The 15874-nt window shown below is 43.3% G+C and overlaps 1 protein-coding gene across 2 annotated transcripts in view; it reads right to left on the reverse strand.

The window, feature by feature from the left end:
- LOC140494230 (uncharacterized) overlaps positions 1-15874 on the reverse strand; it is a 72354-nt gene that overhangs the window by 27971 nt on the left and 28509 nt on the right. For both annotated transcript variants that reach the window (XM_072593456.1, XM_072593451.1), the window contains exons 4-5: positions 3752-3868; positions 811-850 (exon numbers count right to left, since the gene is read on the reverse strand). In XM_072593456.1, coding sequence (XP_072449557.1) covers positions 811-850; positions 3752-3868 — 157 coding nt within the window. The remainder of the gene's footprint in view (positions 1-810; positions 851-3751; positions 3869-15874) is intronic.

Consider the following 15874-nt stretch of genomic DNA (forward strand, 5'->3'; position numbering starts at 1 on the left):
AAATCTTAGCAGGACCTATACACTTAATGGTAAGGTCTGAGGGTGTTTTTCTGAACAAAAGAGACCTTGGAGTGCAGGTTCATTGCTCCTTGAAAGTGGAGTCGCAGGTAGATAGGACAGTGAAGAAGGTGTTTGGTATGTTTCCTTTATTGGTCAGAGTATTGAGTACAGGAGTTGGGAGGTCATGTTGCAGCTGTCCAGGACATTGGTTAGGCCACTGTTGGAATATTGCGTGCAATTCTGGTCTCCTTTCTATCAGAAAGATGTTGTGAAACCTGAAAGGGTTCAGAAAAGATTTACAAGGATGTTGCCAGGGTTGGAGGATTTGAGCTGTAGGGAAAGGCTGTACAGGCTGGGGCTGTTTTCCCTGCAGCATCGGAGGCTGAGGAGTGATCCTATAAAGGTTTACAAAATTATGAGGGGCATGGATAGGATAAATAGACAAAGTCCTTTCCCTGTGGTCGGGGACTCCAGTACTAGAGGGCGTAGGTTTAGGGTGAGAGGGGAAAGGTATAAAAGAGACACCTTTTTCACTCAGAGGGTGGTACATGTATGGAATGAGCTTCCAGAGGATGTGGTGGAGGCTGGTACAGTTGCAACATTTAAGAGGCATTTGGATGGGTATATGAATCGGAAGGGTTTGGAGGGATATGGGCCGGGTGCTGGCAGGTGGGACAAGATTGGGTTGGGATATCTGGTCGGCATGGACAGGTTGGACCAAAGGGTCTGTTTCCATGCTGTACATCTGTATGACTCTATGGCCCAGCGCATTTCTACAACCACGTTTATATCAGTCACTGATGACTTTACCTTTTCAAAACTGTGGTCGGATCCATTTGCTGTGAACCCCCTAAAAAGATAAAAATGATTCATAAATATGAACAAATTTGCCACATTGTCTCCACAGTTGGATGAGTCTCAAGCAAAACCATCCCTGACCAACAATACATATATTTTGCACAGTTAGATACAGTGATCTCTCGAATCTTATCTGATTGCTAAAGCTTTACTCAGGAGTGTTCTCCTTAGCCCAGTCCAATATCAATAATGGACCAACAACAAAAACAGATGTTGCTGGAAAAGCTCAGCAGGTCTGGCAGCATCTCTGAAGAGAAATCAGAGTTAATGTTTCAGGTCCGGTGACCCTTCCTCAGAACTGACGGTAGCTCAGAAAATATTGGCTTAAATGCAGAAGATAGGGTGAGGGGAAGTGGTAAGATGTAAATGATAGTTGACCAAGTCAGATTGGAGTGTTTTACAATAATCAGTGGGAACAAGAGATCAGATGCAGGAAGATGTAGCACAAGTCATAGAGATGTACAGCACAGAAAAAGACCATTCGGTCCAACTTGTCCATGCTGACCAGATATCCCAAACCAATCTAGTCCCACCCACCAGCACCTGGCCCATATCCCTCCAACCCCTTCCTATTCATATACCCATCCATAAGACCAAAAGACAATAGGAGTGGAAGTAGGGCCATTCGGCCCATCGAGTCCACTCCACCATTTAATCATGGCTGATGGGCATGTCAACTCCACTTACCTGCATTCTCCCCGTAGCCCTAAATTCCTTGTGACATCAAGAATTTATCAATCTCTGCCTTGAAGACATTTAGCGTCCCAGCCTCTACCGCACTCTGCGGCAATGAATTCCACAGGCCCACCACTCTCTGGCTGAAGAAATGTCTCCACATTTCTGTTCTGAATTTACCCCCTCTAATTCTGAGGCTGTGCCCACGTGTTCAGTCAAAGAGCAGAAACAATAGAGAAAGGTATTAATATTGTTCTGATCCCAGTTGATGTTATTCCTGGACAAGTCAGGTCCCAGACTGAAACAGGTTTGCTCGAGCATATTTTGAGTTGTTTTTGTTTTTGATGAAATGGTCTGTCTCTGAAAGATAAGCGCACGATGCTGCAGAGTTTGCATCATACTATAGCAGAAGCTCATTCCCAAAAGAAATGAAGATAAAACATGTGTCTACTTAAGACATAAGTTCAAAAAAGTTTAAAAATAGAGTCAAACTTTATCATATTAATGCCAAAATACTTCTTTATAAATTAAAAATAATAAAAGCTCTGTGTCAACCCCAGCACTCATCCCCAGTACAGTACTCAAAAATACATCTTGTTTTATACCCAGAAAGACGACTTGGGCAAGACTAACCCCAGGGTCCCTGTTTCGAAAACACTGGGAGATTTAATTTTGATCATAAGCAGTCAATGAGCTAAAGTTCACTTATAAATTATGTGAAGGGAATGGTGAAGAGATACAGTTACAGATATCTGACGAGGAGTAATAGTTAACTGTAAAAAAATTAATGACAGTGTCAAACTGAAAGAAAACACAAATATTTACACAAAATAAAGGAACAGGTGAGAAGATTGGACAGGATATAAAAATCATCAATCAAAGGCAACAAAATTCATAAGGAGGGAAAACTTACTGTCCAGAGAAAGTTAGGCAGTAATGTAAGAGTGGATAGTTAGAGTTTCTCAAGACATTTTGCAGGTAAGTTGGTGAGACAGCTGACTTGGGATGTAAAGCATGGATTCAATTACCACATTAGCTGATCTTACCACAAAGGTCCCACTTTTTCAACTTCAACTCTTACTTGAGATAAGATGATTATCAGGTTAAACACACCACCAGTCATTTGTTTTTTTCTCTCTTTCTCTCTGATCAGAGAACACCACTGTGGTCCTCTAGGAATATGGCAACGTTACACTGAGATGGTTTAAAAACAACAGGAGTTTGTAGAATTAGTCATGGAAATGGCAATTGCATTAAATGGGTATTTTGCATTAGTCTTCAGGATAAGGGATAAAAATAACATTCCTGATCATTATAAATCCGGAAATGAAAAGGAAGGAGCAACCCAGAAAATTCCAAACACCAGAGAAGTGGTCCTGAGTAAATCATTGATGTTGTGGACTGACAGTTCCCTGAGTCCCTGATGGACTTCATCCCAGGGTCTTTAAAGAGGAGCTGCTGGGAAAATTGAACAATTGCTTTATATTTCCCACAATTCCCAAGGTTCTGGGCTGGTCCCACTGCCTTCAACAATAGCAAATGTAACTCCTGTGTTCAAAAAGAGACTATGTTTTTAATTTGATCAACCAGTGCACAGGTAGGTCACGAGGTCAGCCCCAAAACAGATCAGTGCCTGAGCATTGCCCCCACTGCACAGGCCCGAACAGGAGCCATTGTTACCATTCCACCCCGAGATGTCTGTTACTCAGACTATCTGAGGCACCAGGTTGTCTTTTTGCAGCAAATCAATTTTAACAATAAAAACACAAAAAGGAATTGTTTCAAATTGCAGCTTCCTTTATGTTCCATCGAGATTCTGTACTGAGTGAGAATGAATGGAAAAGGTGTGGTCTGTTGGGATTCTGTCAAATGGAAGTGAATGAGAAGACATTTTGGTGCATTGAGAATTGACAGTAATGGGGAGAAGAATGGGGATGAATCCATCAGAGTTTAATAGAATGGAGTGGAATGGCCTTGTTTGTGAAACAGCCTCAATCTTCAATCACCCATGAGTCAGACATCAGACAGTGGGTGATACTATTGAACAGGCCACCTTCACCCACCCTCCACCACCCACCAAAGACAAAGCCAGCGTTTTCAGAGAATGTACTGAAGAGGAGAGAGTCGGTGAGGGAAAATTAATCCAGGGTCATTGTTTATTGCTGTTTCAAAAACAGAACCATATTGTTTTATGAACCTCATTCTCGACAGAACCCACCTCCTTTCTTCCTGAAGGTGATGAAGATGATGACAATGACGATGAGGAGGAGGAGGAGGATGAGCAGTGGAATGACCAGTGAATATACTGAGACATACTGAGCAGGCTGAGTCTTCACTGTAAAACAGCAAGAACAACATTGGTTAGGAATATCTCAATGTTGCTGCAGTGAAACCTGTAGCTGGGTGATAGAGTGTGAGATTAAATGTACACATTGGACATTCTTTGACAGAGCAATCCAGTTCCTCCCCCTCCCCCTGTCCATCACTATAACCCTGTAACTTGCTCCTTTCCGAATACTTATCCCTTGTTTCTGAAAGATGCCCCTGTTGAATCTGTTTCCATCGCCCTGTCAGGCAGTGCTTTCCAGATGAGGACAATTCTTGAAGGAGGCAGCTGCTTAATTCTGTGACACAGAATAGAAGTTTAGATGGATATTTCACATCATTCCACAGGGCAGTTGTTGGATCCGGTGCTGACTTGCCCGGTCTCAGCTGGATAATGGGAAGGACAGATTTAGCTCCAGCTACCCCCGGACTGAGGGTGAGAAGAATTGGTAATAGTGACTGTCCTCGGGATTTCGGCACACCAGATGTTGTCATGAAGGAATCAATAACAAATATTGCTGGAGAAACTCTGCAGATCTGGCAGTCATCTGTGGACAGAACTCAGAACTCAGAATGAAAGTTTTGAGTCCAGTGATCCTTCATCAGAACTGACAGCTGCTAAGGAAATGTGGTATGGAAACTGTTGACAGGGAATTGTGGGACCGGGATGGGAGTGGGGGGGAAATGAGTGAGAGTCTGGGTGGAGACTGAGCCCAGAAGGTGAGAAAGACAGTCACATAGACAAAGGGACACTGAATGGCCCTCCAGGGAGAAAGACAATGTGATAATGGGGACCAGGAAGTAGGTGAAAGCAGCTCATGTCATTACCAGGCCAGAGATGTGCTGTAGTGGGATTTGAACCCATGATCTGGGTGTCTGGATTGGTCACCCAGTGACAGTAGCAGAAAACCACCACCTTCCTTTATAACCCATGTGTGAATGCAGGACGAGGATTGGTTCCACATTGTTGTGCTTCCTCACACAGTCAGATGGACACTGGGGGAACATACCAGCGTTGATGGAACTATTCCTGATGAAGGTGTGAACACTTTCATTGTAACCAAGAGGGACACATTAGGCTGTTGCACCTTCCTGCTCGAGGAGATGATCTCAGTGTCAGTATAACTTTGGTGCATTTGGAGATTGAACTGAATATTCTGAGTGTGTCAATGTCTTTCAATACTGACATCAGAATGAACCTCAAAGAATCAGCACATCAAATTACACTAAACATTGAAAAAAATCACATTTCAAACACAAAAGCAAAATATTGCAGATGCTGGGAATTTGAAATAAAAATCAAATAGTCAGCAGGCCAGCTAATACCTGTGGAGAGAAACAGTTTCATATTTTAGTTCAATGACCTTTCAGTAGAAAATCAAATTGTAAAAAGTTCACACAATCTGTTCCACCCACACTCTCGACCCTTTACAGACTAAAGCCTTCATCATGGTCATTAAGTTATGAGGGTGTGACTGGCTCAGTCAGCCTTTATTGCCCATGTCTCATAGTTAAGAATCAGCCACATTACTATGGGGTATGGAGTCACATGTAGGCCAGGCCAGGTTAGAATGGCAGTTTCCTCCCCTAAAGGACACCAATGATCCAGATGGGGATTTACAACAATCAACATTGGTCACACAGCCATCTTTAGATTCTTACTTTGACAATTTATTTGATTTCACATTGTACCATCTGCCAAGGTGGGATTTGAACCCTGGTCCCCAGAACATTACCTGGGTCTCTGGATTAACAGTCCAGTAATAATACCATCAGCTGTTGCCTTTTTTGCAGAATGATTTCTAACATGTACCAGTAGCCGGGTTTCCTTCAGGATCAGATACTGAGACTCAGGTTCTGACCTGTATTCCACCAGACACAGGTAAGTGTGATTGTCCCTCCCTCTCAGCTGGTTTATCCCAGTCAAGGCGTTTCCCTCCTCTGAGCTCGTACCGATTTCCACCGTGTACAGTTGTCCAAGTTCCCTGTGATTGGGCTCTAAATGTAATGACGTGCTGATAGGGCTTCTTCCTCATCCAGGTAACAGTGGTCAGTGTGTGGGAGTCCCAGATCCTGAAGATACAGGGTAAAGAGACTAAATCTCCCTCTGTCCCAGTCACCACTGAGACATTTCCCTGAGCAGCTGAGGAAAGGACAAACATCAGAATGGATGGGGTCAGTGCCCAGAAGTTCCAGATTCAATTTTTTACATTTCTTTCAACTTCACAATGAAATGAGTAATTAAATACCTCACGCATATTTCTCATGTGTCTGGACCAGACAATTATAGTTTCCTGAAGGATGCACCGTGTTGAAAATCACTTACGCTCCACCCCCTCATTTTGAGTTTCTCATTCGTGGGATAGTTCCAGCTTAGTAAATGGACTGAACCCACATCACTTCATTCATTCTGGGCCCAACATCCCTCCCACCTTCACTAAAACCTTTTGTTTTTCATTCCACAGCCCTATACTTCAGTCTGTGCTCCTTCACTCTGTGGAAGGGGGGGATGGGGGGATGTGGTGGGGCAGTGGTTAGGAACTAGACCCACCCTGTACCACCTTTATACATTAAAAATCCCATGAAAGAGGTAATCTCCCCCATCTCCGTCCTAATTTGAAATAAGTTTCAGATTCACCCACATCCTCTCAGCATCTACTCCCTCAAGACCCCTCAAGATCTTGCAAGTTTCAATAAAGTCACTTCTCAATCTTCAGCAACGAGCAGCCCCCATCTGACTCTGAACCAATCAGGATGGGCAGGTAACAACACTCTGACATTCTCAGCCAATGGGAGGTAGGGAGGTGACTCTTCACATATTCTCGGCCAATGAGACCTGAAGTTCCACCATGTGCTCACTCAGTGAGGGATTGGAAGATACTTGCCCTATCTTGTCCTCAGTCAATGCCAATCATTGGATTGACAACAAGAAGGAGGTCATTTTACCCATTGGGTCCTGGTTAGCTCCACATGGAACAATCCAGGTGAGACCCACCCATCTGTTCGAGTCCCCCCAAGTTCTGCCGGTTCACTTCCTTCAAGGACCTATCAGGTTTAATTCTGAGATCAATGACTGTTTCCACATGCCCCTTCGTTGCTGTTGGTGACTGTCAGTCATCAGCACTCACTTTGTAAACCTTTCCCTCTCACATTCTCTCTGTACCTCTGCCCCAAAATTTAAGGCCTGCATCCTTGTCCCAACAGTTAATGGATAGACCTTTTACTTGTTTACTTTCTCTTCACTTGTCACTGTCTCAATCAAATCTCCCCTCAATCTCCTTAGCTCCGAGGAGAATGACCCTTGCTTCTCAAAACTTACAACGAAAACCAGTCTCTGATCCCCTCCCTGAAACACCCCAAGCCCATCCCTATAATATTTCGGGTCACTCTGCAATCTCTCAAGGACATTCACATTCCTCTTAATGGGTGGTGACAGATCTGGACACAATACTCTCGTTGGGGACCAGTTGGAGAGTTAACAATGTCCACAGTTGTTCGGCCCCTGAACTGCAAAGTCAGGAATGATGGGGCATAATTTTCATGTGAAAGCGAGTGTGATGAGAGGGGCTTTGCAGAAACGGTGATGGGAGTTTGGAATGCACTCCCTTGGGAGGGTAATAGAGGCGGAAAACCTGGCAACATTTAAAAAGTATCTGGATGAGCAGTTGAACCATCATAACATTCCTACCAGGGGAAAGTCATAGTGGCCAGGCCTCTGGCAATGAGCCTGGATCTGTGGCTCAGAAGGGAAGGGGGAGAAGAGAAAAGTGTTAGTGGCAGGAGACTCAATCATTAGAGGAACAAATTTTGATTTGAAGACAGCAGCTATGTTTAGTAAGTTTGCAGATGACAGCAAAATCGATGACGTCGTGAACAGCGAAGAAGGTTATCTTAGAGGACAACAGGACTTTGATCAGATGAGATGATGGGCTGAGGAATGGCAGATGGAGTTTAATTTAGATAAATGTGAGATGTTCCATTTTAGTAGGACAAATCAGTGCAGGGCTTACACACTTAATGGTCGGGTCCTGGGGAGTGTTGCCGAACAAAGAGGTCTTGGAGTGAAAATTCATTGTTCTTTGAAAGTCGAGTCACAGGTAGACAGGGTACTGAAGAGGGTGTTTGGTACGCTTGCTTTTCTTGGTCAGTGCATTGAGTATAACAGTTGGGGGGTCATGTTGTTACTCAACAGGTCACTGGTAAGGCCACTTTTGGAATATTGCATTCACCTCTGGTTTCCCTGCGATCGGAAAGGTTTTGTGAAATCAGAAAGGGTCCAGGAAATATATGGGAGGATGTTGCCAGGGTTGGAGTATTTGAATATAAGGAGAAGCTGAATAGGTTTGGGCTATTTTCCCTGGTGCATCAGAGGCTGAGGGCTGAGCTTTAAGAAGGGGCATGGAGAGGGTGATTCGTCAAGGTCTTTTCCCCAGGGTATGGGAGTCCAAAACTAGAAGGCATAGGTTTAATGGGAGAGGGGAAAGATTTGAAAAGGGACCTTTTATATGAAGAGGTGGTGCCTGTATGAATCGGAGGGTTTAGAAGGAAATGGGCCAAGTGCTGTCAAATGAGACTGGATTAATTAGAATACCTGGTTGCTGGGGACGAGTTGGGCTGGAGGGTCTGTTTCCATGCTGTACATATCTATACGGCTAATAACTATCACGAGAGAAAACCCGCGAAGGAAACTGATGGAGTTAAAGACCAATTAGTCCCCTGGACCTGACTGGATGCATCTCGGGTATTAAAGGAAGTTATTGAAGAGACAATAAACACACAGGTGTTAACCTTCCAAGAATCTTTGGAAAGTTCCCAGAGAATTGGAAATCTCCCAAAGTAACACTCTTGTTTTTCAAGAAAAGGAAACAAAAAACAAAGTTACCCAAAGTGTCCATCACTTGGAGTTCTGAAGCAATGTGGTCTCACTGGGGATGGCGGATGTTTCCTTTCAAGATGGCAGGAAAAAAGAAGGGACTGCATCAGGCAGCAGGCTGGATATAGTTTACTGGCACATTGCTCCAAGGTTTACATCAACTACAGTAACAAGCATCTGGTTAGACTTCTGCAGGTCACTGTGTGGATAGCTGAGTCCAATACATGATGGAATGCCCTGCAAATTGGGAGAAGGAGAGGGAGAATTGGGGGCGTAATTTGAGATAAAGACATCAGCAAAAATGAAAGTGAAAAAATGTGGGTGCAGAAAATTGGAAACAAAAAGAAGGTGCTGGAGAAACTCAGCAGGTCTGGCATCCTGTGTGGAGTCAGAAACAGAGTTAACATTTCAGGCCAATAACTTTCCATCAGTGAGTAAAGCACAGATATGTTGCTCCAAGTGTTGTGTTTGAAGCAAATTAAGCATTTCCACGGCATAGTCCTGGCAATCTCATCAGGAAAATAGACAAGGCCTTTATCCTGGTGTAGGAAAGTGTAGAACTAGAGGGTATAAGTTTAGGGTGAGAGGGGAAACATTTAAAAGGGACATAAGGGGCAACATTTTCACACTGAAGGTGGTGCATGTATGGAATGAGATGCCAGAGGAAGTGGTGGAGTCAGGTACAATTCCAAAAATTAAAAGGCATCTGGATAGGTATATGAATAGGAAGGGTTTAGAGAGACATGGCCCAAGCACTGGCAAAAGGGACGAGATTAATTTAGGAAATCTGGTCAGCATGGATGGGTTGGACAGAAGGGTCTGTTTTCATGCTGTACATCTCTATGATTCTGTAGACCAATTAGTTAATGTCTTTTATTGGGAAAATGTGAGATCAAAATTAAGATATCTTAGCAGAACATTTAGAAATGTATAATACGATCAAGCAGAATCAACATGATTTCATAAAGAGGAAATTATCTTGAATTCTTTGAGGTGGTTACAAGGTGGATAGATAAAGGGGAATTGGTGGATGTTTCATATGTTTTTAGAAGATATTTCAGAAGGTGCAACACATTAAACTCCTTAAGGTGATTAGATTCTATGGTGCTGGTGGTAGTATACGAACATGGATAGAGAATTGACTAACTGATAGAAAACAGAGAGTTGGGATAAGACAGGAGTGATATCCAGCCTGCAAACTGTAATTAGTGGTGTATCACAGGATCTGAGATGGGGCCACATTTACTATAATATACATTAATGATTTGGATGAGGTCAGTGAATGTACTGTAGCCAAGTTTGCTGATGATAAAAACGTAAATGAGAAGGCAAGTGATGAGGATGAAATAAAGAAGCTGCAGAGAGATGTCGACAGGTTAAATAAGTGGGAAAAACTTTGCAGTTGGAATATAATGTGGAAAATGTAAGGTTATACATTTGGCACAAAGAATAGAGAGGCTGAATATAGTGAAACAGAGAAAGCCTGCAGAAAGTTACAGAACAGAAGAATATGGAAGTTTCACAAAAACATTCAGCAGAGAGTAGGGAAGGTCAATGGAATGCTGACCTTTATTTCAAATGGAATAGAATTTTAAAGTGGGGAGGTTTTACCAGACACTAGTTAGCTCACAGCTGGAATATTGTGGATAGATTTGGTCCCTTATCAAAGGAAAGTGAAACTGGCATTGGAGGCAGTCCAGAGAAGATTCAATTAGTTGATGCCAGGTCGGGAGGGGCTGTCTTATGGGCAGCGTTTGACAAGATTGAGCCTGTGCTTGATGGATTACAGAAGAATGAAGAGTGACCAAATTGAGACATTAAAGATGCTTCGGGTGCTTGATAAGGTGGATGCAGCGTGGTTGTCCCCCTTGTCAGGAACAGAGGGCATCAGCTCAGAATGAGGGGTTACACATTTCAGATGAGAGGAATGTTTTCTCTAAGAGGGTAGTGAATCTTTGGACTACTTTACCACAGACAGCAGTTAATGTTGGGTCATTAAGTATAACCAAGGCTGAGATAGATACATTTTTAATCATTCACGGAATCGAGGATTGTGAAGATAAAGCAAGTATGGGGAATTGACGTTTATCATCTCAGTCACGATCTCATTGAATGTGGAACAGACTCAATGGGCTGAATGGCCTTCTTCTGTTCCTATGTTTTATGGGCTACCTGTCTCAGTTCTCAACACCTCCATTGCTGAAACCTGTAAATCCCATTTTATCCAAAAGATAAATGATATATATTTCTACCATGAGAGAAAAAAAGAATGTAGACAGGGTAACAGGCTAAACAGAACACTGAAAATAAAAGTCCTGACCACAAGATGGAAGGATCGCTCTCTCTCACAGTCCTTGTGTTGTTTCGCAGCAATGATCTGTAATATTTCCCCCACTCAGCCATTAACATCAAGTCAGGACATCAATCCTGGTTCAATGAACAATGCAGGAGGGGATGCCAGGAACAGCACCATCAAACCTGAAAATGAGATGTCAGCTATAAAACAGGGTTACTTCCGTGTCAAACAGCATGAGCAGCAATTGATGCTCTGGGGTAAGTGATTCCACTGTCAGTGCATCAGATATAAGCTCAGCAGACCTGTCACATGCAGTTACGAATGGTTGAGGACAATTAAGCAACTAACAGGAATATGAGTCTCCACAAATATCCCCATCCTCAATGAGGGGGAGCCCTGCTCACCAGTGCAAATGACAGGGCTGAAGGATTCACAACTAACTTGACCCAGAAGATGTCCCCAGCATCATAGATGATTCCTTACCCAGCCGCGAAATATAATTCAGTGGGTCAGCATTCACGTGTAGATAGGGCTAGGGACAGAAATCATGGGACCTAGTGCTGTTCCTCACACAGCCCCTGACCCAACCTCCAGGACCCACACTCGCTTCCACTGACCTGACACAGTGAACACCCTTCTTCAATACTGATGTACTGTCCACCCCTGTCCTGGAGACCTGACCAAGTAAAGATGGCAGAGACAAAAACAGAAATTGCGGGAAAAACTCAGCAGGTATAGGGGCATCTGTGGAGAGAAAGTAGAGTTAATGTTTTGGATCCAGTGACACTTCTTCAGAAATAAAATGATCAAAAACAGTGGACCGAGAGGAGTGTGGATCCTGCAGCTGCTCCTGAGATTCAGATTTATTTCCAGGTTTACTTTCAGATTTCTTACGTTTATTAAATTTCAGTCAGAAAAGCTTTTTATTTGATTCATTTTTAGCTCTTTTCTCGTCAAAAATGCAAAAGAAGCAAAACAAACTGACACAATTTTTTATGAAATGGAGTTTTCTGAATGGAAGTTTTGGACAGGCCCACATGTGGACTGTTCAGTCTTTTTCCACTATGAAATTATGAGAGAGATGTTTTTAAACTCACTGAAGCAATTTTTTTTGAAATTGCTGAGGAATGTTTTGTTTCAAACCAAGTTGTGTTTACACACCTCTTGGACAGGCTGACACGTGGGATTTTATTTTTAATCAGAACATTGATAGCTGTCTGCTGGACCACTTGTGCTTAATATTAACTCTTTGGATAAAGAAAGGTTTATCTTTGGATAAAGAAATGTAGTTTATTTTAGATTAGATTAGATTAGATTAGATTACTTACAGTGTGGAAACAGGCCCTTCGGCCCAACAAGTCCACACCGCCCCGCCGAAGCGTAACCCACCCATACCCCTACATCTACCCCTTACCTAACACTACGGGAAATTTAGCATGGCCAATTCGCCTGACCTGCACATCTTTGGACTGTGGGAGGAAACCGGAGCACCCGGAGGAAACCCACGCAGACACGGGGAGAACGTGCAAACTCCACACAGTCAGTCGCCTGAGGCGGGAATTGAACCCAGGTCTCTGGCGCTGTGAGGCAGCAGTGCTAACCACTGTGCCACCGTGCCGCCCACTAAGATGTTAGTGTAAGTTGTTTCTTTTTAGACTTAATGACATTGAGGGCATCCAAGAGACACAGAGTTAGATGGCCAGTAGATTTTGAGAGGTGATAACACAGCAGGATCAGTCAGATAGAAGGATGACTGTCAGGAAAGGTAAGAAGGTAGTTCAGAAATCTCTCGTACTGTTGAAAGGATAATCTCTCAGAGGAAATTAGAAGGGACAGTCAGATCTTGGGCTGTAAGAATGAATCTGATGTTTGGAGGGGTTTGACAAAATTGAAAAGAATAATTGTTGTCGGTGATTCTCCTGTCAAGGGCACAGACAGGAAGTTCCGCAGCAGTGAGCATGAATCTAGGATATTATACTGTTTACTTGGTGCTAGGATTAAGGACATTGCAAAATGTTTGACACATACTGTTAAAGGGAAGAGTGAGATACTAGAAGTTTTTGTACACATTCATGGGAATGACATAGTTAGGGAAAGAATAAAGGCTTTACAAAGTAATATCAAAGGTTAGGGAGAAGATTTAAAAAACATACCCTCAAAAGTAGTAATCTCTAATTTACTCCCAGGGCCAAGCTCAGATGAGGGAACAAAAGGATAAAGGAGACAAATCAATGGCTGAAGAGGTGGAGTAATGTTCAGGGATTCAGATTCTTGGATCACTGCGATCTCTTCTGAGACAGAAAAGACCATTCACAAAGGATGGTTTCAACTGTACTGCTTTCGAGAACAACAGGTGAATAAAGAGATGGAGGTTCCTGTCAGGGATAAAAAAGAATCATATACTAAATATAAACGACTGGGACCAAATGGATCTCTTGCACTATATAATGACTGTCAGGACATTCATAAGAGGGAGATCAGGAAGTCAAAGAAAGGATATGGGATAGCCTCGGCAAATAAGGTTAAGGATAATCCAAAGGGATTCTATAACTACATTAAGACCAAGACAGCAACAAGAGATAGAGTGTAAGTCTCCTTAAAAAACAAAGAGATTGCCTTAGTGTTTTAGATTCCCTACAATGTGTGTGGCACAGTGGCACAGTGGTTAGCACAGCTGCCTCACAGCGCCAGAATCTCGGGTTCAATTCTATGCCTCGGGCGACTGTGTGGAGTTTGCACATTCTCCCCGTGTCTGCATGGGTCTCCTCCAGGTGCTCCGGTTTCCTCCCACAGTCCACAAAATATGCAGGTTTGGTGAATTAGTTAAGCTAAAATTGACCGTAGTAGTAGGTGAAGGGGTAAATGTACGTGAATGGGTCTGGGTGAGTTGCACTGCGGCGGGTCAGTGTGGAGTTGTTGGGTCGAAGGGCCTGTTTCCACACTGTAACAAATCTAATCTAATCTAATGTGGAAACAGGCCCTTCAGCCCAACAAACCGTCACCGACCCTCGAAAGAGTAACCCACCCAGACCCATTTCCACTGACTAATGCACCTTACACTATGGGCAACGTAGCATGGCCAATTCACCGAACCTGCACATCTTTGGACTGTGGGAGGAAACCCTCACCACACAGGGAGAACATGCAAACTCCAGCTGCCTGAGTCTGGAATTGAACTCAGGTCCCTGGTGCCAGTGCTAACCACTGAGCCATCATGCCACCCCTCAGGAGATGGGAGAGATATCAAATGAATATTTTGTGTCAGTTTTTACTGTGGAGAAAGAAGTGGAGGCTTGAGAACTCTGAGAAATAAATCTTGACATTTTGAAAACAGCTTGTATTACAGAAGAGGAATTGTTCAAGGTCTTTGAAAATATAAATATAAATCTCTGAGACGTGATCTACTCAATCCCAGGACTTTGTCAGAAGTGAAGAGGAAATTGCTGGGCCCCCTGCAGGAACATTTGTATCATCCATAAATAACAGGCAGGTGCTGAATGACTGGAGAGTGGCTCATGTTCAAGAAGGAATGTCAGGAGAAGCCTGGGAACTTCAGACCTGGGAGTCTGACTTCGGTGGTGAGTAAGTTGTTCTGAAAGTTTGGATTTATATGCATTTGGAGAGGCAAGGAATGATTCGGGATAGTCAGCATGGTTTTGTGCAAGGGATATCGTGTCTCACAAACTTGATAGAGGTTTTTGAAGAAGTAAACAAGAAAATTGATGAGGCCAGAGGGGTAAACATTGTTTACTTAGACTTTGGTAAATCCTTTGACAAGGCTCCGCATGGTAGACTAATTAGTGAAATTGGATCCCATGGGATTCAGGGTGAGCTTGGCAAGTGGATGCACAATTGGCTGAAAGGCAGAAGACAGAGAGTGACGGTGGAGGGAGGGTTTTGTTCTGGAGGCCTGTGACCAGCAGTGTTCCACGGGGATCAGTGCTGGGCCCACTTTTGTCAGTCATTTATATGAACAATTTCGATGAGACTACAAAAAGCATGTTTTGCAAGTTTGTGGTTGATACCAAAATTGATAGAATATTGAACAGTGAAGAAGGTTATCTTTGAATACAAAAAGATCTTAGTCAAATGGGTCAATGGGGTGAAGAGTGACAGATGGAGTTTAAGATAAGTGTGAGGTGTTGCACTTTGGGAAAACAAACAAAGGGAAGACTTACACAATTAAAAGTAGGGCCTTGGGTAGTGCTGAAGAACAGAGACCTAGGGATTCAGGAACAGAATTCTTCCAAATTTGCATCATCTATATATACGGTGGTTCAGCACACTTGCCTTCATTGATCAGACCTTTGAGAATCGGAGTTGGGATGTTATGTTCAGGTTGGACAGGATGCTGGTGAGGCCTCTATTGTGTCCAGTTCTGGTCACCCTGTTATTGCAACGATATCATTTAGCTGGAGAAGAGATTTACCAGGATGTTGCAAATAAAGCAGGCCTTGAGTTATCGGAAGAGTCCGGAGCGACTAGAACATTTCTCACTGGAGCGTACGAGATTGAGAGGTGACCTTATCAAGATCGTTAAAAGCATGAGGAAAATAGATAAGGCGAATGGCAGGTGTCTTTTTGCTCATGTGGGAGATTTCAAGACTGAGGCATATCTTTAAGGTGAGAGAAGAAAGATTTTAAAAAGACATAAGGAAGGAGGCTGAGGGGTGACCTTATAGAGGTTTACAAAATTACGAGATGCATGGAGAGGATAAATAGGCAAAATCTTTTCCCTGGGGTCGGAGAGTCCAGAACTAGAGGGCATAGGTTTAGGGTGAGAGGGGAAAGATATAAAACAGACCTAAGGGGCAACTTTTTCACGCAGAGGGTGGTATGTGTATGGA

The sequence above is a fragment of the Chiloscyllium punctatum genome, chromosome 2 (assembly GCF_047496795.1).
Source record: "Chiloscyllium punctatum isolate Juve2018m chromosome 2, sChiPun1.3, whole genome shotgun sequence".
In the NCBI taxonomy this organism is placed as follows: Eukaryota; Metazoa; Chordata; class Chondrichthyes; order Orectolobiformes; family Hemiscylliidae; genus Chiloscyllium; species Chiloscyllium punctatum.